The 27,350-nt window shown below is 41.1% G+C and overlaps 1 protein-coding gene across 2 annotated transcripts in view; it reads right to left on the bottom strand.

The window, feature by feature from the left end:
- Nucleotides 1-2,888: 2,888 nt before the first annotated feature.
- Nucleotides 2,889-27,350, bottom strand: part of ATP8B4 (ATPase phospholipid transporting 8B4 (putative)) — a 576,024-nt gene continuing 551,562 nt past the window's right edge. For both annotated transcript variants that reach the window (XM_073618636.1, XM_073618637.1), the window contains exons 25-29: nt 21,651-21,734; nt 18,674-18,919; nt 16,843-16,981; nt 15,873-16,003; nt 2,889-6,855 (exon numbers count right to left, since the gene is read on the bottom strand). In XM_073618636.1, the coding sequence (XP_073474737.1) occupies nt 6,571-6,855; nt 15,873-16,003; nt 16,843-16,981; nt 18,674-18,919; nt 21,651-21,734 (885 nt within the window). In that variant the 3' untranslated portion in view covers nt 2,889-6,570. The remainder of the gene's footprint in view (nt 6,856-15,872; nt 16,004-16,842; nt 16,982-18,673; nt 18,920-21,650; nt 21,735-27,350) is intronic.

Raw genomic sequence — 27,350 nt, 5'->3', positions numbered from 1 at the left:
AGCTGACAAAACAATCTCTAAAAAAATAGTAAAAAGAGGCCAAACACATAATCAGTGCTGCCAAAGCACAGAAACAGGAGGAAATTGCTAAATCTTTTAACCACTTCCCGCCCAGCCTATAGCAGATTGACGGCCGGGCGGTGGTTCTGTTATCCTGACTGGGTGTCATATGATGTCCAGCAGGATAACATGCCGGCGATCGGAGGTGCTGTGTGTCAGTCTGACACACATCTCCGATAAGGATCATTGATCACTTAAAAACACGCGACTTGCTGGACCCAAATCAGCATGGTTTTACTGAGAGTAGATCATGTCAGACTAATCTGATTGAATTTTTTTACTTTGCACATAGCATATCTTGATGCCAGGAAGGCATTTGATACAGTTCCACATAATGATCTAATGCAAAAATTGTACAGGCTAGGACTTAACCCTTGGGTGGTTCAGTGGATATGCAATTGGCTAAAAGATTGATACTAGAGTGCGGTTGTAAATGGCGTTCACTTGGAACAGAGACCAGTTACTAGTGGTGTACCACAAGGCTCTGTAGTAGGTCCTGTTCTATTTAATCTCTGTGTAAGTAATATAACTAAAGTGTGCAATAGGGTTGATATCCCTGGAGGTGTCTGTAACATGGAGCATGATTTGGCATTGCTGGAACATTGGCCAAAGCAGTGAAAACTATAGTTCAATGTTTCTAAATGAAATAAATAAATGAATAAATAATGCACCTAGTGAAAAAGAATCCAGAGAGAGTGCAACATTGGGGGTACAGTGTTAGCCAGAACTACAAAGGAAGAAAATTTGGGGGTACTTATTTTCAGATGATTGTAAAATGAGCAAACAGTGTGACCAGGCAGTGGGAAAAGTGAATAGAATCCTAGGATGCATCACTAGAGGGATCAGCAGAAGGAAGGAGGTTCTGATTCCTCTATACAGATCTTTAGTGAGACCTCATTTAGAATACTGTGTCCAGTTCTGGAGACCTCACTTAGAAGAAAGAAAAGATGTTGATAGGATAGAACGAGTCTAGAGATGGGTAACAAGAATGTTGAAAGGTTTGGGGATAAAACATATTGAAAGCGACTTCAGGAACGTATTATAATACAGTCCGGAGGAAAGAAGGGCAAGGGGAGACATGATTGAAATACATCAAGAGGGTGCATAAGGTTCAGGAGGGCAGTTTTTTCAACATAAAACCAAAATCAAGAACACGGGGACATTACCTCAAACTGTATAAAACAGGTAAGTATCATTTTACTTGACGGTTGATGCTTTGAATAAACTTCCAGCAGAGGTAGTGAGACACTCAACAGTAAATAGCTTCCAACATGCTTGGGACAAACATGAATCTATACTCAGACAAAAAAGTTAATGCAAAAAAAAAGGGCAGACTTTTCTGTTTCTATTCTATAATTTGTCCCATTTAAAGACAGAACAAATACATCTTTGGTACAAACTATAGCAAAGTTTTTTTTACAAATGAAAGAATATTTTTTAATGGGCTACTACAAAAATAAAAACCATGTCTTGACTGTCTCCTGGCAATTTGACAGTTCTGGAGCTGCATAAGGAGTAGAAGACCATAAAATACCAGCTACTGGGCAGAGTGCCTTTCTATATCGCTAGTAGAATGTCTATTAATATTTCTTCAGTTTCAATTACCGATTATTTAATTAGGCAGAAACATGGTAAAGGTATATTTAACACACACACATTTAAGCTGTACCAGACTTGAGAAAATACCTGCATCTTTGAGAAACACAAGTTTTTTTGTGACGGCATTCCACATTTTTGCCTAATGCTCACATCCATCAGAATGAAATAGGAAAGGACATGTGAAACAATTACAGGAGTCATATTTCAGTCCTCACTATAAAAACATACAGTAGTATGATATGTAATGGTCCTGTCTACTCAACCTAAAATGATACATCAATGAGGTTCAATAATTCAGTTCAATTTTTATTCCTTTGTAATTTAAATAGTAACCTCTTCAGAATTCACTGTGCAGCAACAATGCAGCAGAATGCGATGGGCCCATGGCTCCCAACCTCGTTTTTAGAACCAGATCCCCCAGTCCCTCTTTTTTCCTTTTTTTGGTGTAATATCTATATATTTTTTAACTATTAAACATGCATTAACCTCACCTGCAGCAGGTTTAACTGCCCCCTCTATGTCTGAATACTGGGCTGTTTGGATCAGGCAAAGTTATGGCACCTACTGGTAGCGATTGAACTTGCTCACCCCCTTCCACGCTTTTCTAATGTCCACTGAGGGCGCCTTTCAAAGTGATCGGTAAACAGGAATAAGTGAATTTTTTTGTTTTCTGTTTGGCTTTGTTCTGTAATTTTGGCTGTATTTATACCATGAAGTAGAGGTGTATATTTTAACTGATGCATTAGAATATATAAAACTCACCAAAATAACTCTGGATACCAACCTAGGCAGAGATCAGAAATGAACACTGTTACACCTCAGGGTAACAGAAATAAATAGCTTTGTGAAAGCTTGTAAGCCAAATCCCTAGGGTCTTAGAATGCAGATTCCTTAATGTAACCTAATGCATTTTAAAGTAAAGCCATCATAGCAGAAACATAGGAGTTCTGACGGTTGAGCTTTTTCTTATACATTTTTATTTCCCTTGCTGTCAACCTAATTCTATGACTTTACTACTTAGACACTGACCTGGAACAAGTACACAGATCAGAACTACTAACTTCACAGGCTGTACCCCCTTCCTCCAAGTTCGTAATCCATTGACCCAGAACTTAGCCAGGGGACTAGTAACTTCTGAAGTCAGCACTGGCAGCTGCCATATTTCTTTCATGACAGGTTTACTTTAATCATATTTTCTGATTTAAAAAAACACACAGAATGCATATGACTACTTAGAAACTGTATATTTATAGAAAATATTTTGTATATAAAGAACTTGAATAAATTATGGAACACTATGTACATATGTAAACCTTATTATATTACAAAAGAGCGCAAACTCTTTGGTATGACATCATGCGCACAGACAGATTTGTAAATGTCTCTATTGCACAAAACAAAAGCCATACGATTTATAGAAATCTAAACTAATCTATACAAGTACCCAAAATAATAAAGCTTGACAATAGTAAATATATATTTACTGTATACATATATTTATAACTCATAAATAGCATTTTTGCTTCTGTAAATACAAAACATAGCATACCTTATCAGGACTGTGTTTTCCAAACATTAAAACAGAATAAAGACAATAAGCAAACAAGTCAAAGACAGTACAAACTGTTCAACGTAATAAAGCTTATTTGTTTCCCAGCATAATAAGGATTTTTCAGCTGTCGTCTAGCAACCAAACATTGCAAGCAATAAAAAGATGTGGTTTGACGTAGCACAACATAAGAATAATCAGTTACTTTGTTTTATATGAACTGGACCATTCAGAGTCAGTTCTTGCCCAAATGCATTGCAGAGCCAGGTGTTTGTGCATAGCTGGAGCAGATGGTTAACAATCCTAGGGTGAAAAAGTGAAAGACAACACCCTCTTTATACTATGCAAATAAACAAAGCATAACAAGTTTTGGAGATCTGACTGGAAAGATAATTACTTTGGTGTCTTGCAGGATGAGCTTTTGCCGCTGTTTTAGCTAAATGACTGACGTTGACATTGCTCTAGGATCCCACATTTCCTAAGTGGGATGTACTATGAGAAGGATTATATTCTGCCTCTAGAGCCTCCTGAATATATACGTAGTCAGCCCGATGACAGGATCCAAAGCTAGAGGTTTCAAGAGAGCCCAGTTGAGTAAAGGAACAAAAGGCAAAAGTGAAGAACATGACATAAATGGAAATGGTTCAATGCTAAAAAGCCATTCTCCTCTTTTTTTAAAGGATCAGTTCACCTGAGACTGATATTTACATTTTGGATTTATGCTGTCAGGCTGAATCGTCCACTGGTATTATTTGGTGACTTCAGCAACTCTGGCTTCCATCAATGTGTGGTAGCAATTATAAGGAGGTCACCACCGGACTTGCAATTTATTTTATATTACAAAGAAAGCAGCATGGGAACCAAAACTTTCTTGCTTGACCTCAAGGGCAGGGAATTCCAACTAGAAGATCTCATTGCCAAGGTCCTTCATAAATTTAAGAGCTGAATAATTTATCACATGGCCTTTAATAATTTCTTGTCCTTATTTTTGAACTCTTTTAGGACCAGAGGAAAATCTATTGTGTGTGACTGGACTTCCTTTGTAAAAACACACCAGCCTGAGTTCTGTATATGATAATGATATCCTGAATGTAGTGCTATAATGAGTACTGGGGGCATAGGCCTACAGCAGGTGATTTGTACACTATTCATAATGTGTGTAGGTGCTCCACAAATTTATATATATATATATATATATATATATATATATATATATATATATATATATATATACATATATATATATATATTTATGGGTGGTTTAGAAAAGGGCTAAACCTACAGGTATAAGTATCATTATTAATATTGAGATTCACATCACCATGCCTACATGATGAAGATTATAATAGTCTACCTACTACAGATTCTTATATTGGCTAGATGTAAGGCTGGTGATGTAGTTGTCTAGTGCGCTCTTGTGTTTATGAGAACATATAGGATGGAAAGTTTGAACAGAGCTGTAAAATTGTATAAATGGATATCTCCCCTGAGTACATGGCTTCATTGGCTTCATTGGTACGAATTCACAGGTAATCCAGAAATTCAAAGTACACATAAGGTCAATCTACAACTATAAATGCTAATTAGACAACAGAAGTTGAGATATCAGAACAAAATTCAAGCCAAGAAGTTAAAGATCTTTGTTTTATCTTACAGCAAGTAAAAGTATTTGAACCATGAGAGGTTATGTACATATACCCCTTTCATTGCATTTTAACTCCGAAACTGGAGGAGGGGTAGAGGGCTTCACATAAACTATTGATTGCTATTCAGTATCTGAACCACTGTCCTAATTCACACCAGACAAAAAGAGATGTTAAAGCGGAGTTCCACTCAAAAGTGGAACTTCCACTTATTCGTGTCCCCCCCCCGTGCCACATTTGACACCTTTTGGGGGGTGGGTGGGTAACGGGTACCTGTTTTAGACAGGTACCATTCCCCACTTCCGGGAGACAGGTCCATGGCGCCATCTCTCAGAAATTCGGCCCCCCTCCTCCTTCCTCCGCTGCCGGACCAATTAGAAAGTGCAGCACGCTTTGCGAATGTGTAGTAGGGTACCAGCTGTGAAGCCGAAAGGCTTCACTGCCGGGTTCCCTTAACAGGAATGGCGGCGGCTGCACCCCACAGCTGATCCGAAGATCGGCTGGGGTGCCGACTTCGCAGTCTCCCTGGACAGGTAAGTGTTCTAAATATTAAAAGTCAGCAGCTGCAGTATTTGTAGCTGCTGACTTTTAATTTTTCGTGGGGGGGGGGCCTGGACCAAGAAGGAAGAAATATACTACTTTGCTTATTAGGTCATTATCAAATATCCATCAAAGGCTGAGTAGATGAATTCTGTTATTTCACTGAGATCATTGGTGTCTATGTAAGTCCTCTCCCCTACAAAGAAGGAATAGACATCAAAATAAAGGGCAGTTAAGTCCTTAGTTCTACAAAAATCCAGCTCAACCTAAGCCACTAAAACACCTAACGTATTTACGGCACCTGTTTTCACATTCATAATGCTTAAACGGTTGAAATGTAAAATAGACATTCATCCTGTATTAAAAGGAATGTTTTTTGTCCTACCTGGAATAAATCTGAAATGCACTGTATACTTTTATATTTAAGTGCACACTAAGCACTGGCCATACCAAAGATATATATTGCTCTCTAAAGGGATATCTATTTTACATACGAATACAATAGGCAGTAAGCTACAGAAAATACATAAATCTTCTGTTTCTAGGGAAATCCTGCTATGTCAGCTATAAACTAAGGATTCGGCTTTCATAGAAATAAATTCTAAAGTCATTATTGACTGGGAGAATAATATCACCTTGCATCCAAAAAAGTATAAGAAAAACTTTATACATCTGAAACATTTAAGATACTTCTCTGGAGTATGCAAGATACTTGGAATAAAACGTATAACATTGATTTTACAAAAGAAAAAAAAATCCAGCTAAATGTGTACCATTAGTGTACATTTACAAACTTAAACAAATTTCAAAATATTGTGATGCATATATGAGCATAACCAAAATGCCTGGGACAATCAGTAAAAACTGTCTAAACAGCTGTTGGTCAAAAGCAATAAGTCTACAGTGCTGTGTTATTGTTCTTTATCACAGTATGGTGTTCCACCAATGTTCAGTTACAGGGACTCTTCAGCAATATTCAGAAAGGCAGGGGTGCGTGTGAAGAAATTCTATTCATAAAAAGCATAATGATGTTGTCAAACGATTTTACAATCCAGGACTTTGCCAATTCAAGATGAATCAATTTCAGAAGACATAAATTATCTCCTTTGGTGCTGAGAAATACAGTGCAAAAATATGGCCACAGCTAAAGGTTTTTTAAAAAAAGTCAAGATCCAAACTTCATAGTTTTGTAGATTTGTCACTGCCGAAGGTATTAAAATTATCTGCAGTTTTCTTTCGTAAATTTTCTATCCAGCTTGTGCTGCCGCTCAGCATTGTTCTTGCTAAGCTTGAAGAGGATTGGGGGACATTTAAACGCATATTTTTACCAGATGTAATAAGTTCACCATAGCCTTCTTGGTGAGAGAAAGCATAACCTGATCTCCTGGAACTAGTTCTGTGTACCCGACGCATACGGTTTGCCAGGGGTTTCCGTTTCTTCTTAGCCTGCTGTAAATATCGAACCTTAAAGTAAACAAAAAAAAAAAAAAAGCTTATACATCTTTGCAATTCAAAACTATACCCACAGTGCTTGCCCAACCTAAGCTTTTAGCACCAGTTCACATCTGTGCGGTGCATTTTTTGGTGCATTGTGTCTTGGGAGCATTACCACTGAACTCTATTGAACATGCATTTTGATTAAAAAAACACATCAAAGATGCAGCATGCAGGACTGGTTTTAATGCATCACACCTAAAATGCAAAAAAAAAACCACACAGTTGTAAACGGGGCCTTAAAGAAGAACTATCACCAGAAATCAACATAGCACTTATTCCTGTTTGCAAATAAAAAAAATCTTTCTCTGTCTGGGCTGTAGCTCCATCCCAGGCTACAAACTATTCTAGGGACAAGATACTAGAGTACTAATTCGGCACCCTTTGTTACTGTAAATTAAGGCACACTGCAGAGAATTGCTGTTATTTACAAAAACACAAGGCCACAACTACAAATGCCAGCTACTACTGTAATCTCTCTCCTTAGAATAGCTGATGGCTGGAGAGTTGGTCTGGGCTACTTTCCTGGTATACTGCAGAGGGGTAGAGCAGAAGATACACAGGGTGTAAGTTTTGCTGTACTCTGCTGTGTATGAGCTGAGCATACTTTAGCTCACTGCTTCTCAACCTCAGTACTCAAGTACCCCCAACAGACATGTTTGAAGGTTTTCCTTTATCTTGCACAGGTGCTTTAAATCAGAGACAATGGCTTGGTATTTTGGACAGCTATTTTATTTGAGAGAAATTCCCAAAACATGGCCTGTTGGGGGTACGTGAGGACTGAGGTTAAGAACCACTGCTTTAGCTAACACACACACTGCCTACCCTGCATTTTTAGCAATGCCATTTGTCTCGGGCAAACTTTTATAGCGTGGCCAATCTAAGCTAATTGTTCTTTCATGACGCTGCTGCGTAGTCAGACAGATGTGGGATGAGCGAGGTGTCCTGTCCAGTCAGGCAGCTAGCCCTAGACAACACATAAAAATATGTGCTATTTAAGGCTAGGTGCAGGGAAATGAGAGACATTAAATAGAAAGACTTCTTCATAAACAGCAATTTGGTTTAGTTTTTAAATTGATTTTAGACTGCCATTATTTTACAACTTTATAATTAGGCAATTATACGTTTTTCAAATATATATGCAAAATTTATTTTAATGCAAAAAAGAGGAAAATTTTATACTTACCTGGTGGTAATTTTCCTTTCCTGATGCAAAGCATGACAGCATATACGTATGGGTAGGCTCTGCCCCCTATTCCAGGACCGGTTATACTATATAAGTAAGTCTCCTCCCTGTAGGCAGCATTCTCGTAACTTATTATCACTGAAAAGCCCTTTAGGGAGGGACCTATATGCTGTTATGCTTTGCATCAGGAAAGGAAAATTACCATTAGGCAAGTATAACATTTTCCTCTTTCCTGACACAAGCATGACAGCATATATGTATGGGATGTAGCAATCACCAGAAGACAAGGGTGGGTAATGAAGTGTTTAAGTCGAGGATTAGATCTACCCTCACCAACGACTGAACTGTATTGTAGCTAAGGCCGCTGGGTCCACTTTAACATGGGCCCCCAACGTGTTGAATGTAGACCAAGTTGCAGTTTACATATTAGTTCTGGAGGGACTCCTTTGATTTCCGTCCATGGATGCGCAATCCATCTGGTAAAGCGGTCTCTGTCCTCAATTGATGGTTTTGTCATGTCCTCACTCTGTGGGATCCAGTAACTGTTGCATATCTTTGTAAACCAATTCTGAAAGACCTGGGAAGATTGTTCTTTCGCCTGGGGTGTTCCAAATAGTGTGGGACACGTTGTCTCACTCACCATTCAGAGGAATAAGACATTATAAATATGGCCAGTAACACTGAAGAAGTATTTTGTATGGCTAATAGGTCTAGAAGGATCTCAGATATCCAAGTGTCAAGCCGTAAACTACCTTGTTGCTGCCATTATCAGGCAAAATGGCTCTAGTCTCTTCCCCAGCACTGAACAGAGGTCTGCAGCTTTACATCTGGGTTAAAAAATCATCCTTCCGGAAAACCCTAACTAAAGTATCTGAAGTACCACAAGCATTGGAAATAGATTAAAGTTTAAAGAGAGACATGGAAGTGGCCCTTCTTCAAAGAGCAAATAATGGGCTCTTCAGGCCTAGCGGCATCAGAAGAGGACAATCACTGTCCATTAAAGACAATCACAGTGGTTCGGATCAAGTTAGTCAAGCACCTTGACTAACTTGATCCGAACCACTGTGATTAAGTATTGGATCTCAGGAAGGAGAATAGGAGCTTCCCGGATCCGGGACTGTGGATCCTGATAAGGATCCTGGAGACCATTAGGTTTGTTCGATATACATACTGGCTAATCTGCAGACCCAGCTGGATGTCAGTAGTTCCACTGCTTCCACCTCTGGGAAGCCACCAAGGTTACTGTCAGATCAATATCCTGATAGCCTTATTTGCTGCCGATCCCTTGAGCGGGTTGGTTTGGAGACCATCCCTTGACACCCAACGCCTTTGCACCTTATGGAGTCTGACAGGAAGTTCTAGGAATGACGTGGGGTTCCCCATTGAAAACGTCATTTTATGACAAAACTCGTCTGGAAGGTACGTGCTGACGTCACCACGTCGCCCCATTGAGGAGGACGGGAGATTTGTTAGTTGCCGGCCAGCTTTGTTTTACCCACTGCCTACTATTGTTGTACTCACTGTTGCAAGTTCGTTTGTAAGTGCTTTTTTTAATATAAATAAATGAGTATAGTTATTACGCTATTGGCACTATTTCATTCCTTTTGGGATTGGTCCTACATTCAACGGGAGAATTATGGAGTCTTCGGTTCAAAGCTGTAAGGCCGATCCATCCATCCAATAGTCTCATCTTATCCAGCTGGAGTTTATCCGGTCGTTAAGTTACCTGCTTTTTGAGTCTGCTATCTGGGATAATTCTTTAACGTGGACTCAACGCACACCCGCCGTTCAAGCAGATTTCTGTTACATCCTACTGTGATTGGTTCGTACTAAGGCCCAGGCTGGGTTAAGCCACCTGTCTAATTGGCTTACTATCTGGTAAGCATGCCATTCATCAGTTGGGGATACATTTCATTATGTCAAATCACAGAGTGTTATTATTATTTGTAAAGTTGGGACATTCATTATTTTGGACTTTAACCAGCACAACACAATTTTTTTTCTGGTATATATTCACTTTAATTTCACTAATTTTTCTACATCATATTTACACAGAGTTATTAAAATTTATTTATTAGGGATATTTTTATCCCACTCATTCCGGAATTAATCAATATTTTTGGTTTTAATTTCTCAGCGTGGCTTCTCTGTTTCCTATTTGTTTTTTGTGTATATCTCACAATACGCTGCTGCTATTTGATTCTTCCAAGCGCAGTTTTCTTCCTCCTTTCCATTGCTGTAATGAGACTAGTTGGTGTCTCGATGATGGCCCCTCCCAATTCGTTCAGAGTCTGAACTAGACCTTTTTCCAGGACCTGGAAGACATTGCGCCAGGCTGTTGCTCAAACAAGGATCACCAGAAGCTCTTGCTCCCGCAAGACGGCCACTACTGGACCTAATGTCCTGGGAAATGCCCTGAGTTTGTGGAAAGGCCAAAGTCTGCCAGATGAACTTGTAGTGAACTCTCAAACGGACAAGCAAAGGTACTTGTAAAAGCATGGGTGTATCAAAGTGTGTATACAGTATACACACAACTGCTAGGTCTAAAGACAATCTACAATCTTAGCCTAGGTTCCCACTATTGTAACCTAAAAGTCATGCGATTTTGCTGAGACTTGAAGCAATGCCTGTGTATTCTTGAGGTCTATGGACCTTAAATCGCATCGAAGTGAGACCAAAGTAGTGTATGGACTACTTTGAAGTCACTGCGATTTGAAGTTGCACAGATATGAACGGTACTCCTTGGAAATCATGGGGTACGATTTGTGGAAACCGAGACCTACTGATGGCTGGAGAGATTGATTGCAACAATGCCATATGAGGTTTAGGATCCTAATCCTTCTGCTTGTTGACTAAGTCTGCCTTTTGACTAAGGAAAATGCAGATATAACCCATGACATCTTTATTGGCTGGATGGCTCACCGTTAAAAAACGTGTGGTAACACTTGTTTTCCGGCGTTAATTGCTCTAATGCGTCATGGAGGGAATGCAATGAGTTGGAGGAGAGGAACGAAAATTCCAATGGCTTCCTTAACGCACAGGACCCACAGATCCTGAAGCTCAAATTTACATATAATTCTGCCGGCCGACCCTACTGGGCGACTTGGGTGGAGAAACTTTGTTGCTCCACGAAGGGAGTGGACTCGGCTTTAGGCAGACAAATAAAGATGATTATGGATTCTTTATTCTCCTCTATAGTTTTCCCAGGTTTAACCTGTCATTCAATCTTCGTTACTTTGCCTTTTGGCTATCCTCTGGTCATTGGCGATTAACATAAGGGATTAATCCCCCCTTCTAGATATCACTGGATCCAACTTGAGCAGTCACCACTCCGACTTAAAAGCGGTATGTGTTACTTGTGGGATGAGCCATAAGGGTTAACTGCCCACAACGGACTACTAGAGAAACAGCATACAGTCTTGCATCTACCGTGGCTGAACTGCATCACTGGCTACTTCATTTTCACTCTAGGATCAGCCATCATAGAGAGTTTATTACTGGCCAGAGCTCTGCTTTCATCTTGTCTGAGATCCTGACAGTCTGGCTACCAAAGTGAGCTCAACCACAGGTCATATAACACTACTTAATAGTAGTATGAACCTTCTTCATCTCCTGATCCATTCGCTGTTCCAGGGCTTCTGCAAAGGATATTGCTTTTCTGCTGGCAGAAGGCACCCCTGGCTAATCTGATGAAGACTGTTTGGCTGGCTGCTTTTGAGGCACAGATACCCTTTAAACAACTTAGTTGTTTGATTAGCTTGGTACCTGAGCATTACTGAATAGAGATCCACACAGTCAATTTGGACAGAGTTAAAACATCCACTTTTGCCTCTGATATGCCAACTTTCCATAGCAACTTCCCAGAGGCAAGCTACCACCAGCTAAGGCTGACCCATCTGGCCAGTCTGATAAAGACTCCCTGGCCAACTGCTTCTGAGGTAGAGGCAGGGGCGGACTGACAACTCATGGGGCCCCCGGGCAATAGGAGATTATGGGATGCCCGGGCAATAGGAGAAGATTATGGGGCCCCCAGGCAATAGATTATGGGGACACACAGTATACACACACACACATACAGTATACACACACAGACACACAATATACACACACAGAATACACATACACACTGAAAAGGTACTGGAGAGGCGGGGCAGCTATAATCTTGAGATTTAAAAAAAAAAAACACAGATTTTTACATACTGTCCCTGGTTTTATTGAGGCTGGCAACCCTGATGGGGCCCCTTTGGGCATGGGGCCCTCGGGCAGTGCCGAGTGCCCAAATGGTCAGTCCACCCCTGGGTAGAGGTTGCCTTTAAATAAACATAGCTGTTTGATTAGGCTTGGTATGGAACCATTAGGAACCATTAGCAACCATTAGCGACAATAGGCCTTCTCAGTCTCTGCCCATTTGCCGCTGCCTTTTGCCTGCAACTTGGCATGCATTTTGTCCGACACACCAGCTACCACCAGTATCGCCTCAGATTATTGTAGAGATTTCCTTAGTCTGCCTCTTCTGGCAGTTAAATACATAGTGGGTTCCTTCAGAAATAAAGAGAACCTGTCCCTGTTGCAGAAGCAGGTTGACTCTCCTCCTCCTGAGAAGTGGTGCTGGTGTTGAGGGCTGGAGAGATTTACAATCCATTATGCCCATAATGTGCACTCTTTTAGGATAGAATATACCTACCTGTCCTCACCGTAATGAACGTTGCTGGTCTCAAGGAAAGCTGAATGCTACTGGCCCACGGATGAGCTGAAAGACTGGAGCCATGCCTGGGAGTATTTGTTAAACAACATCAGTAGTAACCACTACAAGCAGCAAACCACATATAACAGAAGCAATTAAACACTGATAACAGGTAAAGGACTAAGGAAATGTAACTAAACAGATCCTGACTTTCATTTTAGCATCAGAACCAGCATGTAAATGCATAGTAAACACACAGCAGTTATTAGTACCGTAGAGTCAATGTAATCACAGGCAAGCAGCACAGGTTAATAGTCATCATACAATTAGAACTAGCAGGTTAAACCTACCTTACACAAATGTACTGCAAAGGTCCATACAACAACCAAGCATCAATACACAGTAAGTCAAGCCTGCAGGGCCAGGCCCTGCTGAGTTAATAGGAAAGTCTCAGCACCACCTGCTATCAGCCTAAGCATTAGTAGTACTGCAGACACAGACCATAACCTGTGAAGCATTAGTAAACAGAGTGGCACTATGGACAGCCAGTAAGATTCATATGTGTGATATATGCTTTCAGTGGTGCAAGTTAACAGCATACCTGCGGACATCAATAAGCCAAGCCTGTAGGGCAGGCCTTGCTGAGTTAATAGGAAGGCTTCAGCCCAGCACAGCACACCTGCTATCAGCATTAGCGGTATTGCCTCACAGGTTGTGGTTTGAGTCTGCATTAGTAAACAGACTGAAACTATGGAAAAGCCAGCCAGATTCACATGTGTGACCTATGCTTTTAGTGGTACAAGTTAACAGCATACTTGCAGACAACGTCTAACCACATAACAATAACTGAATACTATAGACTTGTGCACCATGTCATGCCTTACCACCTGCACGTCTCATGGCCAAACCAGAAGTCCAATGAATGTCCATCCATGGAGTCATGACGAAGGAGCAATTCCTAGAGACCAGATGCCATCATCCCCCTCATCCTGGATCCTGAAGGGGGGGAGGTCTTCCCCAATCTAGGAGATTTACAGCCTGTACAGCGGGGAGCTTCACCACAAGAGAGGCTTGAACCTGTGCGGCTTGGCGAGATGAATCCGACAAGGCGAGGGGGAAAAAAAAATCCTGCTTTCAGCAGCAGCATAACCGGCTGTAGCAGTAAGGAAAAAAAGAGAATACTGCCTGCAGGGAGGAGACTTACTTATAAAGTATAACCGATCCTGGAATAGGGCAGGGGGCGGAGTGTCAGGAAAGAATAATATGACACAATATAATAATATTAATACAGCTTGGTCCAATTGAGAAGAATCCTATTCATTGTGTATAGGCTGCTAGGTCATATAGTGTATCTCCACTTAGTAAGTTGAGACTGGAATGTTAGTATATCACCAAATATATTCGTTTTTGAGTGTGTCTAGGTTGCCAATCAATAATAAGTTAAAAAACCTAATTACAGCATTGGGATCCCTCTAATTAATCCCTCTAATTAACAAAACCCTCTGACAAATCGCTCCCACCTTCCCCCGTACCTCTGCTAGACAGAAGGGTCATCAGTGGGAAAAACAGAGACATTTGCTACATTAAATGGCATGCACTTTATTGGCCTCATTCTCCTGAAAAAAGCTTTCACTTTGAAATGCTTTAGCAGTTCATAAAAACAGAGGAGGGAACTAACAAACAGTGGTGCACCGCTCCTCTAAACATAAAAATTCAGAGCAGACGCTGTTTCTAATTAACAAATTTGGAGCAATCAGTTTTCTGGTCTGCCATGGCTGTGACAGACATAGCATATAGAGAACAGGAGAGTTAGAGCTGCACGCTCGGATCTCTCTGCCTGTCACAAAAATCCTCCCTTGTAGTGGGAATGCCGCCCACTACCTGGAGTAAATGCTTGTTATTGTCTAGGACAGAAGAGAGTGTCCTACCTGATCCTTTGCTCCCTTACAATTGTAAGACCACACCTGCAGCCTCTTCTTCTTATGCTCCAGACCTTGCATGCCCTCTGATGCCATCAAGTACAATGCAGAGCCTATAGACTTGCATAGTATGCGAGGACACTGAGGCAGAGTCCCCAAGCTGGATCATAAGGAAGAAGAGCAGAGCAAAGGTTTCAAGGGAAGTGGGGCAAAACTGCTTTTCCTGGTACCCTATACAAAAAGTGCATCAAACACTCACAAATTATGCAAAAGACAATGGGGTTTATTTACTAAAGGCAAATCCACTTTGCACTACAAGTGCACTGGAATTGCAGTTGCTGTAGAACTGAGGGGGACATGCAAGGAAAATAAAAAACAGCATTTTTGCTTGCACATGATTGTATGATAAAATCAGCAGAGCTTCCCCTCATTTCAGATCTTCCCCCTCAGATCTACAGCAACTGCACTTCCAAGTGCACTTGTAGTGCAAAGTGGATTTGCCTTTAGTAAATCAACCCTAATGTCATTGGTTAGAGATCTGCTGTGGATACCAGTGATACTCAATTGCCTTTCAGCTGGGAATTAATGTTTTCGAGCATCACTGTACTAATCCCCAGCAGTCACGGTGCCCTTGCTCTAGAACCCTAAGTGTGCCACTGCTTTGGAATCTCCAGTTGTCAATGTGCTATTCCTCTAGGGCACCATTTCTTAACCGGTGACCATTGACAATTCATGTTTTCCAGATTATGAACAATCTGCCACAAAGAACGGAAGATGAGAGGCTGCTTTGGGACCACGTGTTTGCCAGCTTTTAGGCTTACAAACCAACCACAATCATAGCATTGTTCAAGCAGCTCAACCATCACAGCATTGTAGTCATGGGACCCAACTATAGCCATACTTTTTTATAAAACATGCATTGATTTTTTAAATATGCATAGTCTGCAAGTATGCATTTGTTCTGGGACCCCCAAGTAAAAAATTAAATTTTTCTGAGAGTCACAGTTTTTTTTCCAGATAAAAGCCATTGCATGAGAACATACATTCAAGGGAATCCCAGACATTTCTTCTATGGTACTGTCAGGGCCCTGGCTCTTAGGCAGTACATCTGTAGCAACAGAGCACATGGTTTAAATAAATTCTGCTATCTAGGAAATTAATCATCAAATTTTTGTAGAACACATCTATGTTGCATTACCTTATCACTTAGTGTAGGACTCAGATCCACTTTCAAGAATCGGTAAGTCAACACAGGCATGACACAAATCACAGTGGTCAGGAATATCACAAGCCAAACGCTTTTGTGACTTAGAGAATTTCTAGCATTTCCTGTTAATAAATAAAGAAGAAGTAACAATAAATTTAGTTCATCAGTAAAATAATGGCAAATATCAACTTTGAGTGCATAATTACATAATTAATAAATTACCTTTTTGAAATACATTTATACTTGCTACAACTAGTTCCAGTTTTTTCTAAAACATTTTTTATTATAAAGGATTATTATAAACAGTTACCCTTTATTTATTTATATCATTAATATTTTCCACTAAAATGTTTATTATATTTTATATATTTGATTCTTTAAATGGAGAGTCTATCACAGTTAAGCTGCTGCTAATTTATTTTTTATTTACTAGCAGCGACCAGTATATCTTTCATTTAGCTAGAAAAAAGTTAACGTCCATAAACGTATAGGGTAAATATTTGCTTTATACATATCCACATGCAAGATTCTTCAGTTGAACATGTACTACTTCAGTTTTGTTACTTGTAGATGCACACATTTTCAACTAAATAAAACCTTGACAATTTACAACAGCAATTTCTATGTCAAACCAAAAATAACAAAAGTATACTTTTTGTTGTCAATAAAATTGACAAGAAAACAGCCGAAAACAGAGGATGGACAGAATCTAACAACAACATGTAATGATTTGGAATACATTTGTAGTGATGCACATGTAGTGTTATAAGCTGCTTACTTTAAAACTGTCCATATGTCAAAACTTTTCTAGTCGAATCATTGCAAACTCCTGCCCAATGTATACTTTTATCAGTGAAACAATGTTTTTGTTTGCTAACAAGTTATACTATAAAGTGTATGTTGTTTGCTTTTAAATATGAATATAAAGTTAATTAAACATACAAAAACAAAGTACACTTACCCACAAATCCAAAGTGACTGGGGAAAATATCAAAGATCCCATCTCCGTGCATGGCAAATAAGATAGAAAAGTACACAGCGAGGCTGCCCCAGATAAAGAAATGGTTAATAGCAGTCCAGTAGCTGGTGTCCAAGCCAATCTGCAACACAGAAACTCTCAGTAATTATTTTTTGATATGCCTAATACAAAGTTATAACAGCAACGGAAGCATAGCTGTTCAAGGCAACCTTAAGCATGCAAAAGGGGTTGCATTATTAACAGGAATTGAACATATGAAATGGTAAATTAATTTTAATCAAAAGCTACCCTCTGGAGTGCTTCCCTACCCTCACACACCCCTCTAATCCCTGGCTTATTAAAAATCTACCTAAATGCCCCTTTTACTTACTTAAATCCGTGGTATTGTGATATTCCTGTTTCAAACCTGCTCTCTTCTTCCATGCACAGAAGGCGGGGGCTTATTTGGGTGTCCATGTCATTGCCTTAGTGGCACGGACACTTCCTATTGGTTGTCCATCAGCAAGGTTCTCTCAGAATCTAGAACACAGACTTTAGTGATGACGTCAGTATGGGGGAAATGATGGGGACTGACTGTAAAGAGCACATTTACAGCTGTCTCCCACACTTGAAAAGGGCCCCATCAAGGTATAGAATTGTTTCATCGGGTATGTCATTAAAAAAAAAAAAATTGGAGCGATGAGAGGGGACAGCACAACTTTTCAGTTCTGCCCCGAGATGGGCTTTAAAAAAAAAGACAAATATATAATATAAACGTAATATATTATAACAAGTTGTACAATCATTCCCTTTGGGTAGGCAGGACTTGGAATTTAAAAGAAGTCATGGAAATGGACACTTCTCATCTACAGTTTGAATACCTCTGCTCCCGCTAGTTGTTACAGGAACTCGAGTGATAGCTACCATTAATCCAAGTATAGATGCAGGGTTTGCACTGCAGATCTTCATACATGGTATGAAGATCTTCACTAGAGACTGGGAAGAAAGGCTGAGAAGGGTTTTGGCCTGGTTCACACTGCTGTGATGCGGGAACCCTGCAAATCCACTGCAGGTTCCCGCATCGCACCCAACTCGCACGGCAGTTCACACTGCCATATGCGAACTGCTAGGGAGTGTCAATACATTGTTAATGACACCCCCATTTCAGCTTGCATATCGCACCGCAAACTGTCAGTTCGGACATGAATCGTATCGCATAGGTGTGAACACCCATGCGATCCGATTCTGGTGTGGACCAAAAAAAGGGTCCTGTGCAAGTTTAGTCCGAATGCAATGCAATTTCAGCCATACTATCTGTATGGCTGAAATTTATTTATTTATTATTTATTTATTTATTTCAGGTACTTATATAGCGCCGTCAATTTACGCAGCGCTTTACATATACATTGTACATTCACATCAGTCCCTACCCTCAAGGAGCTTACAATCTAAGGTCCCTAACTCACATTCATACATACTAGGGACAATTTAGACAGGATCCAATTAACCTACCAGCATGTCTTTGGAGTGTGGGAGGAAACCGGAGTACCCGGAGGAAACCCACTCAGGCACAGGGAGAACATGCAAACTCCAGGCAGGTAGTGTCGTGGTTGGGATTCGAACCAACAACCCTTCTTACTGCTAGGCGAGAGTGCTACCACTACACCACTGTGCCGCCCCTGAAATCGCATCGCATGGACATCGCATGTGATTTGCAGTGCAGTGCAGTACGAATCACATGCGATCTCGCACCATGCAGCAGTGTGAACTGGGCCTTTGTGGCAGGAACCATTTGATCTGCTTTTGCAAAAACTAAAAATACAAAAGTCATTACCTGGACGCTGACCACTATTACTAGGCTTGTAGCAACAGTGACAGCAAAAGACTGATAGTCTGCTATGTGTTTTCCATCCTCTCCAGCCGTATTAAAAAATGCACCAAAAGGTATAAAGAACAGGGCAAAAGAGGTGTAAATCCCATGTAATACACATATAAAAAATCTTCGCTTGTTGAATAGTAGATTCAGCTGACCAGGCTCATAGAGTTTAGTGTAGTCCATACAGTTCTGTTCATTCACATCCTATGAAGAGATTCACAATAAACAATCTTAATAAGGTTAACACATTCTACACAAGGCGATTCAGGTTTATTTTAAACAGTTTTTTAATGGATACAACAGATATAACTGTCATACAAGTTATTTTATAATTTTTACTCAAACTCAGTTACTCAAATTGCCTTTTCATTTAGGGGCCAGTTTACACCACATGCAGTCGAGTGCGTTTTTTTTCTGCATCAAAAATGCATGGAAATTAGGTTATATGGTTTTCAATGGCATAGTTCACACTAGTGCTTGCAGTTTCAGTGCATTCCAGGTACAGAAAACAAAGTAGAACATGCTGCATTTTTCCTGCAATGGACTGTACTGGAACACTGTAAAACGCATCAAAAATGCACTGGAAAGCACCTAAACGCACCAAAAACACACATGTCCTTATCTAAGGTTAAGAAAAATGAGGGGGGAAAATGCACAGGACTGCATCAAAAATGCACTGGAATGCATTAGAAATGCATCAAAAACGTGCATGTACAAAAGCATCTGCAACACATCCGGAATGCGTTTCTATGGTGTGAACTGGCCCTTAATCTGCTGCTATTTATTATGGAGCTTTGTAACTGCAAAATAAAATTCACATTTTTTGTGTCAGCATGGTAGAATCCTTACACTCTTCCTGCACCTGTAACTGCCTCATTTCCTCTCCTACACAATTATGCACAGATGTGAACTAAAGGTCCCAGAGCAGTAAAACTAGGGATGCACCGAAATTTCATCCGAAAATTGTACTTTCAGCATAGTGCCGAAAGAAAAAAAATGCAGACAATTGTGCCGATAATTGTGCATGCGCAGTAGCGGTGGCTGTGCTGCCAGGTGCCGCCCATTGCAGGGTGTCATCCTGGCAGCTCAAGGTCCTGTCCTCCCCTCCCTCCTCCTCTCCTTGCAGAGCGGCGATCTCCCTGTGTCAGGGTGCCTTAGTAACAACGTCCCGCCTCCTGTGATAGACAGCCGGGGCATTAAATCAGTGTGACGTGATCACAGGAGGCGGGACATTGTTACTGTGGCCCGGGCAATTCAAATCCAGCTCCCTAACACAGCGGGATATTGCCGCTCTGATCCGGGCACAGGCAGGCTACATTCAAAAGCACTGGTAGGCTGCATCTAACATGCACCGGTAGGCTGCATCCACAGGCACCAGTAGGCTGCATCCACAGGCACCGGTAGGCTGCATCCCACAGGCAACGGTAGGCTGCATCCCACAGGCACTGGTAGGCTGCATCCCACAGGCACTGGTAGGCTGCATCCCACAGGCACTGGTAGACTGCATCTAACAGGCACTGGTAGACTGCATCTAACATGCACTGGTAGGCTGCATCCAATATGCACTGGCAGGCTGCATCCAACATGCACAGGCAGGCAGCATCCATATGCACCGATAGGCTGCATCTAACATGCACTGGTAGGCTGCATCCCATAGGCACTGGTAGGGTGCATTCCACAAGCACTGGTAGGCTGCATCCCACAGGCACTGGTAGGCTGCATCCCAAAGGCACTGGTAGGCTGCATCCAACATGCACTGGTAGGCTGCAGCCAACATGCACTGGTAGGCTGCAGCCAACATGCACTGGTAGGCTGCAGCCAACATGCACTGGTAGGCTGCAGCCAACATGCACTGGTAGGCTGCAGCCAACATGCACTGGTAGGCTGCAGCCAACATGCACTGGTAGGCTGCATCCAACATGCACAGGCAGGCTGCATCCAACATGCACAGGCAGGCTGCATCCACAAGCACTGGTAGGCTGCATCTAACATGCACTGGTAGGCTGCATCAATAGGCACAGGTAGGCTGCAACCACAGGCACTGGTAGGCTGCATCCACAGGCACTGGTAGGCTGCATCTAACATGCACTGGTAGGCTGCATCTAACATGCACTGGTAGGCTGCATACACAGGCACTGGTAGGCTGGACCTGATACAAGAGATGGGTACAGACTGTGGGCATGATACAAGAGATGGTTAGAGACTGTGGACCTGATATAAGACATGGTTAGAGACACTGGACATGATACAAGAGATGGTTAAAGACTGAGGACATGATACAAGAGATGGTCAGAGACTGCATACTGCATTTTTCTTGAGCTTTTCTTGCACTAAAGGTGCCAATAATGGCCAACAATACATTCATATTAATTTAAATTGATGATATTAATTCAAAAGTCGAATATAATACAATTATATATAAAAAATATAAATATTTTTTAAAAATTGTCATTTTCGGTTTATTATTATTTATTGGTTTTCGGCAAAGTGCATTTTTAGTTTCGGTACCAAAATTTCCATTCGGTGCACCCCTAACTATTGAACCAATTCAATATTTTTTACTGTTATTTATGATTTGGGAGGGTGCTTTAATTAAAAGGTTAAAGCAACCCAAATGTAAAAAATAGCCACATTTTCTAGTCCACACAAGTAAATGCCCTGCACAGGAACAGACACAAGATGCTCTGCCTACTGCTTTTCCACTGTTCAATGCAATCTCAAGAGCTAGCAAAAGAATGATCACTGGACAAGGGGTGGCAGTTAGCAGCGTTTAGCCATAAAGTTCAGGGTAGTTTGGCCCCAATAATAAAAATGACAGTGGCTCAAAGAGGGGCACAGAGGAGAAATTCCTAGCTAATAAAGGTACAGTGCATGTCTTTTGATGTCTGCTCTTGGGTAGGAACACAGGTTTACTTTAAGTTATATAATATCATACCTGATCAAACAGCCCCATGGCTAGGACAGGAAGTGATGTATATACAATATTGAAAAGTGTAATAAACCACTGGTCATAGACTGTCTGTAAAAGAACAAAATACAAGTAAAAGAGTGAATGATTCAATCGGAATTAAGTGCACTCTGTATATATGTAGAATTGCCAACTGTAAATCTAACTGTGGCGGTATGGACCTACACCATACTCATGGGCTGAGAAAAAAGTATGTCAGTCTGTAAAACATGGTACAGATGGATGGCTACAAGTTTTCAGAATAGTGCAATCAATAGTGCATCAATGTAATAATCAACCACAACTTTATGACCAATGACAGGTTACGTTAATAACACTGATTATCTTGTTACAATGGCATCTGAAAGTCAGTGGAATATATTAGGCAGCAAGTAAACATGCTGTCCCTGAAGTTGATGTGTAGAAAGCAGAAAAAAATGGGTATCGCTGTTTGTGGTGTATGGGACTGTGTAGCTACAGAATAATCAAGGTGCCCATGATAACTAGTGCACACAGCCAAAAGTGCCAACAACGTGCACATGAGCATCAGAATTGGACCAAAGAGCAATAAAAGGTGGTGGTCTGGTCTGATGAATCATGTTTTCTTTTACATAGAAGAGTGATGGCAGAATAAAGACCAAGTGGTCCATTGAGTCTGCCTGGTCTGATGAATCGTGTTTTCTTTAACATAGAAGAGTGATAGCAGAAAAAAAAAGACCAAGCAGTCCATTGAGTATGCCCATTTCTGTTTTGTTTATATCTATAACATGATTTTTTAATCTTTTTTTTTTTGAGTATAGATCAATGTTTGTCCTAAGCATGTTTGAATTCACTTACTGTTGACTGACTCACTACCTCTGCTAGAGGTCTATTCCTAGCATCAACTTTCAGTACTGAAAATGCTGCCCTGAACCATATTCACCCCCTTGATATATTTAAAAGTTTTAATCATGTCTCACCTTTCACTTCTTTCCTCCAGACTGTACATATTAAGTTCCTGAAGTCTCTCCTGATATGTTTTATCCCTCACACCTTTCATTATTTTTGCTGCCCAACTCTGGACCTGTTCTTATCAAAATATTTTTTGTAAGTGAGGTCTCAAAAACTGGACAAGTATTCTAAATGAGGTCTAACTAAAGATTTATATACAGGAATCAGGACCTTATTGCTCCAGCTGGTGACCCTTCAAGTGACCCATCCTAGAATTCTATTCGCTTTTCCCACTGCATGACCAAACTGTTTGTTAAATTTTGCAGTCATCTGAAATAAGTACCCCCACATATTTTTCCTCTGCACAGCTGGTTTACACCGTATCCCCAATAGTGTCTATCAAGGGATTCTTTTTCCCTAGGTGCATTATTTTACATTTAGGGACATTGAACTGCAGTTTCCACCGCTTTGACCAATCATCCAGCAATGCCAAACCTCCAGGGATATCAATACTATTCCACAACTTTGTGTCATCAACAAAAAGACCTTACCAACTATTCATGTGGATGTTACTAGACATGTACCACTTACCTCAAAATTGTTGCTGACTTGCTGACAAAGTACACCCTCTGTCAGGACCTGGATCACCTGCTGGTGGCACTGTGGTTCCCCGGGCAGAAGGTTTTAGTTCCAGTGTCTACCAGCAGGTGTCTCCCAGCAGCCAGCAGATCCCAGTAATCGGTCTCCACTTGGCGCTGGCTGCTGGGAGGGTATTTAGACCTCCTCTACTAGTGCCTCTTGCTTCAGTGTTTTGCCTGCCAGCCAGATACAAGCTTGCTGTTAAATCTTGAGCCTTATTCCTGCCTTGCACCTACAGTGCATCTGGAAAGTATTCACAGCGCTTCACTTTTTCCACATTTTTTATGTTACAAGTGACCATGTAGCTGGAAACATGAGATCAAGTGACCAACAATTAATCAGTGCACATAAAACAAATAATAGTGATACTCATACAATTATGATAAGTATAAAACAATCAATACACAAAGTATTGTGAAATGGAGAAGATATAAACACTAATTGTGCTGGTGAGACACAATGGGATGTAGAACATAGTCCATATGATGAGTACACGAGAAGTGAAGAAAGTTCTTAAAGCCCCGTTTCCGGATGAGCTGACTAATGTATGGTCCTAGTGAACCTGTTGGTATGCCTATAAACACTTCCAAAGGATAAGATATAAGAGGTGGGGTACTCTTACCAGCTATGGTGGACACACATACCGTACGGCAGTGGGTCAAAAGAGCTCGTAGTCCTCCTGGGAATATCTTACTGGAAGCGATGATAAATAAAAGAATCCAAATTGCAAAACCAGAAAGGACCAACAACTGGCAGCCAAAGGGGTCCAAGACACGTCCACGTAATGATGATGGATGGATGATCAGCAGTGTCAAAATATATGATGAAAAGGGAAAGAAAAAAGGTGCTCCATATGGTGCAGGTCAATCAGGTATGGTTAATTTGGGCATAAAAAAATCTTACAACGATTTGCAAGATAAGCAGTATAAAAGTGATCACAGATACGGTAATAAGTATATAAAAGCAATATGAGAGGCAAAAATGTGCAAATAAACCATACCTGGTTGACCTGCACCATATGGAGCACCTTTTTTTCTTTCCTTTTTTATCTTTTGACACTGCTGATCATCCATCCATCATCATTACGTGGACGGGTCTTGGATCCCTTTGGCTGCTGGTTGTCGGTCCTTTCCGATTTGGAGTCACTTGTTCATCATCCCATCCAGTGTGATATTCCCAGGAGGACTACGAGCTCTTTTGACCCACTGCCATACGGTATGTGTGTCCACCATTGCTGGTAAGAGTACCCCACTTCTTATATCTTATCCTTTGGAAGTGTTTATAGGCATACCAACAGGTTCACCAGGACCATACATTAGTCAGCTCATCCGGAAACAGGGCTTTAAGAACTTTCTTCACTTCTCATGTACTAATCATATGGACTATGTTCTACATCCCATTGTGTCTCACCAGCACAATTAGTGTTTATATCTTCTCCATTTCACAATACTTAATTTATTTGTATTGATTGTTTTATGCTTATCATAATTGTATGAGTATCACTATTATTTGTTTTCTGTGTACTGATTAATTTTTGGTCACTTGATCTCATGTTTCGACCTACATGGTCACATATTAGAGTGCTACACATATTTTTCCACATGTTGCTTTGAACTTTGTTTGAGTGTTAGCTGCTTTTTATTTTGTTATTGTTTGTACTTGGGTTTAGCGCAGTATTTTCCTCCCCCTCCCACTTGTTATGTTACAGCGTTATTCCAAAACGGATTAAATTCATAATTTTCCTCAAAATTCGACAAACAATACCCCATAATGACAACGTGAAAGAAGTTTGTTTGAAATCTTTGCAAATTTATTAAAAATAAAAACCGAAAAAATCCTATGTACATAAGTATTCACAGCCTTTGCCATTACACTCAAAATTTAGCTCAGGTGCATCCTGTTTCCATCGATCATCCTTAACATGTTTCTACAACTTGATTGGAGTCCACCTGTGGTATATTCAGTTGATTGGGCATGATCTGGAAAGTCACACACCTGTCTATATAAGGTCCCACAATTAACAGTGCATGTCAGAGCACAAACCAAGCCATGAAGTCCAAGGAATTGTCTGTAGATCTCCGAAACAGGATTGTATCAAGGCACAGATCTGGGAAAGGGTACAGAAACATTTCTGCAGCATTGAAGGTCCCAATGAGTACAGTGGACTCCATCATCCGTAAATGGAAGAAGTTTGTAACCACCCGGACTCTTCCTAGTGCAGGCCACCCAGCCAAACTGAGCGATCAGTGGAGAAGGGCCTTAGTCAGGGAGGTGACTAAGAACCTGATGGTCACTCTGACAGAGCTCCAGCATTTCTCTGTGGAGAGAGAACATTCCAGAAGAACAACCATCTCTGCAGCACTCCACCAATCAGGCCTGTATGGTGGCATGGCCAGACGGAAGCCACTTCTCAGTAAAAGGCACATAACAGCCTGCCTGGAGTTTGCCAAAAGGCACCTGAAGGACTCCCAGAGCATGAGAAACAAAATTCTCTGGTCTGATAAAACAAACATTGAACTCTTTGGCCTGAATGGCAAGCGTCATGTCTGGAGGAAACCAGGCACCGCACATCACCTAGGCAAAAGCCATCCCTACAGAGAAGCATGGTGGTGGCCGCATCATGTTGTGGGGATGTTTTTTCAGCGACAGGAACTGGGAGACTAGTCAGGATCAGGGGGAAGATGAATGCAGCAATGAACAGAGACATCCTTGATGAAAACCTGCTCTAAATTTTGCAAAATCACATCCGAAGTCTCCTAAAAGCATGTGGGAAAATGTGTTATGGTCTGATGAAACCAAGGTTGAACTTTTTGGCCATAATTCCAAAAATAAGATTTTTATAACAGCTTACCTGTAAAATCCTTTTCTTTGAAGTACATCATGGGACACAGAGCCACAGTAGTTACTATGTGGGTTATAGGCCATCTTCAGGTGATGGACACTGGCACACCCTAAGACAGGAAGTCCACTCCCTAAATAACCCCTCCCACTACTGGCAGTACCTCAGTTTTTGTAGCAAAGTGATACACGTGTATACCAGAAGGGAGGGACCTCTGTATCCGTGATGTACTTCAAAGAAAAGGATTTTACAGGTAAGCTGTTATAAAAATCCTATTTTCTCATCGTACATCACAGGACACAGAGCCATAGTATTTACTATGTGGGATGTCGCATAGTAATGCCAACCGAAGGGAGGGAGACACAACAAAAGTAGGGCACCATGAGACCACAGGACTTACACTGCTGCCTGTAGCACACTGCGCCCAAAGGCGATATCCTCATGACCTTTTACATCTATTTGATAGAATCTGGTAAATGTATGGACTGAAGACCAAGTTGCGGCCTTGAAGATTTGAGCCATGGAGGCTAGGTGATGCACTGCCAAGGAAGCACTAACAGCCCTGGTAGAATGCGCTTTAATATGAAAAGGCGGAATTTTCCTCTTTAAACCATAAGCTTGAACAATCACTTGTCGAATCCATTTAGAAATAGTAGATTTCGATGCTGCATGTCCTCTTTTGGGACCTTCAGGCAACACAAACAAAACATCCGTTTTTCGAATCTGAGCAGTCGCCTTCAAATAGATTTTGACTGCTCTTACCACATCAAGAGAATGCAGTGACTTTACTTCCGCAGAACGGGGTTCTGGGAAAAATGAAGGTAGAAAATTAGGATGAGGACGCAATACAACCTTATCCTTGTGAATAATTAAATATGGCTCTTTACAAGAAAGAGCAGCCAACTCTGATACCCTTCTTGCAGAAGATATGGCTACCAGAAAAACTAGTTTCTTGTCAAAAGGACCAAGGGAATATGTCGTATTGGCTCAAAAGGCTGTTTCTGTAATGCCGACAGGACTAAATTAGAGTCCCAAGGGTTCAGGGGTGACCTAACCGGAGGATTAAGCCATGCTACCCCCTGAATAAAGCTACGAACCAAAGAGTGTGAAGCAAGTGGTCGCTGAAATAATACCGATAAGGCCGAAACCTGGCCCTTGATAGTACTCAAGGCCAAGGCCAGCTTTATTTCTAATCCCATCTGTAGGTCAGGATTCTACCTATGACATACTTCCTGGGGTGCCAACCCCTGGATTCACACCAGGAGACATATGCCTCTGGA

The sequence above is a fragment of the Aquarana catesbeiana genome, linkage group LG03 (genome assembly GCF_042186555.1).
Source record: "Aquarana catesbeiana isolate 2022-GZ linkage group LG03, ASM4218655v1, whole genome shotgun sequence".
In the NCBI taxonomy this organism is placed as follows: domain Eukaryota; kingdom Metazoa; phylum Chordata; class Amphibia; order Anura; family Ranidae; genus Aquarana; species Aquarana catesbeiana.
Note: the sequence above shows the minus strand (reverse complement) of the source record. Positions and strands in the feature narration are given on the sequence as shown.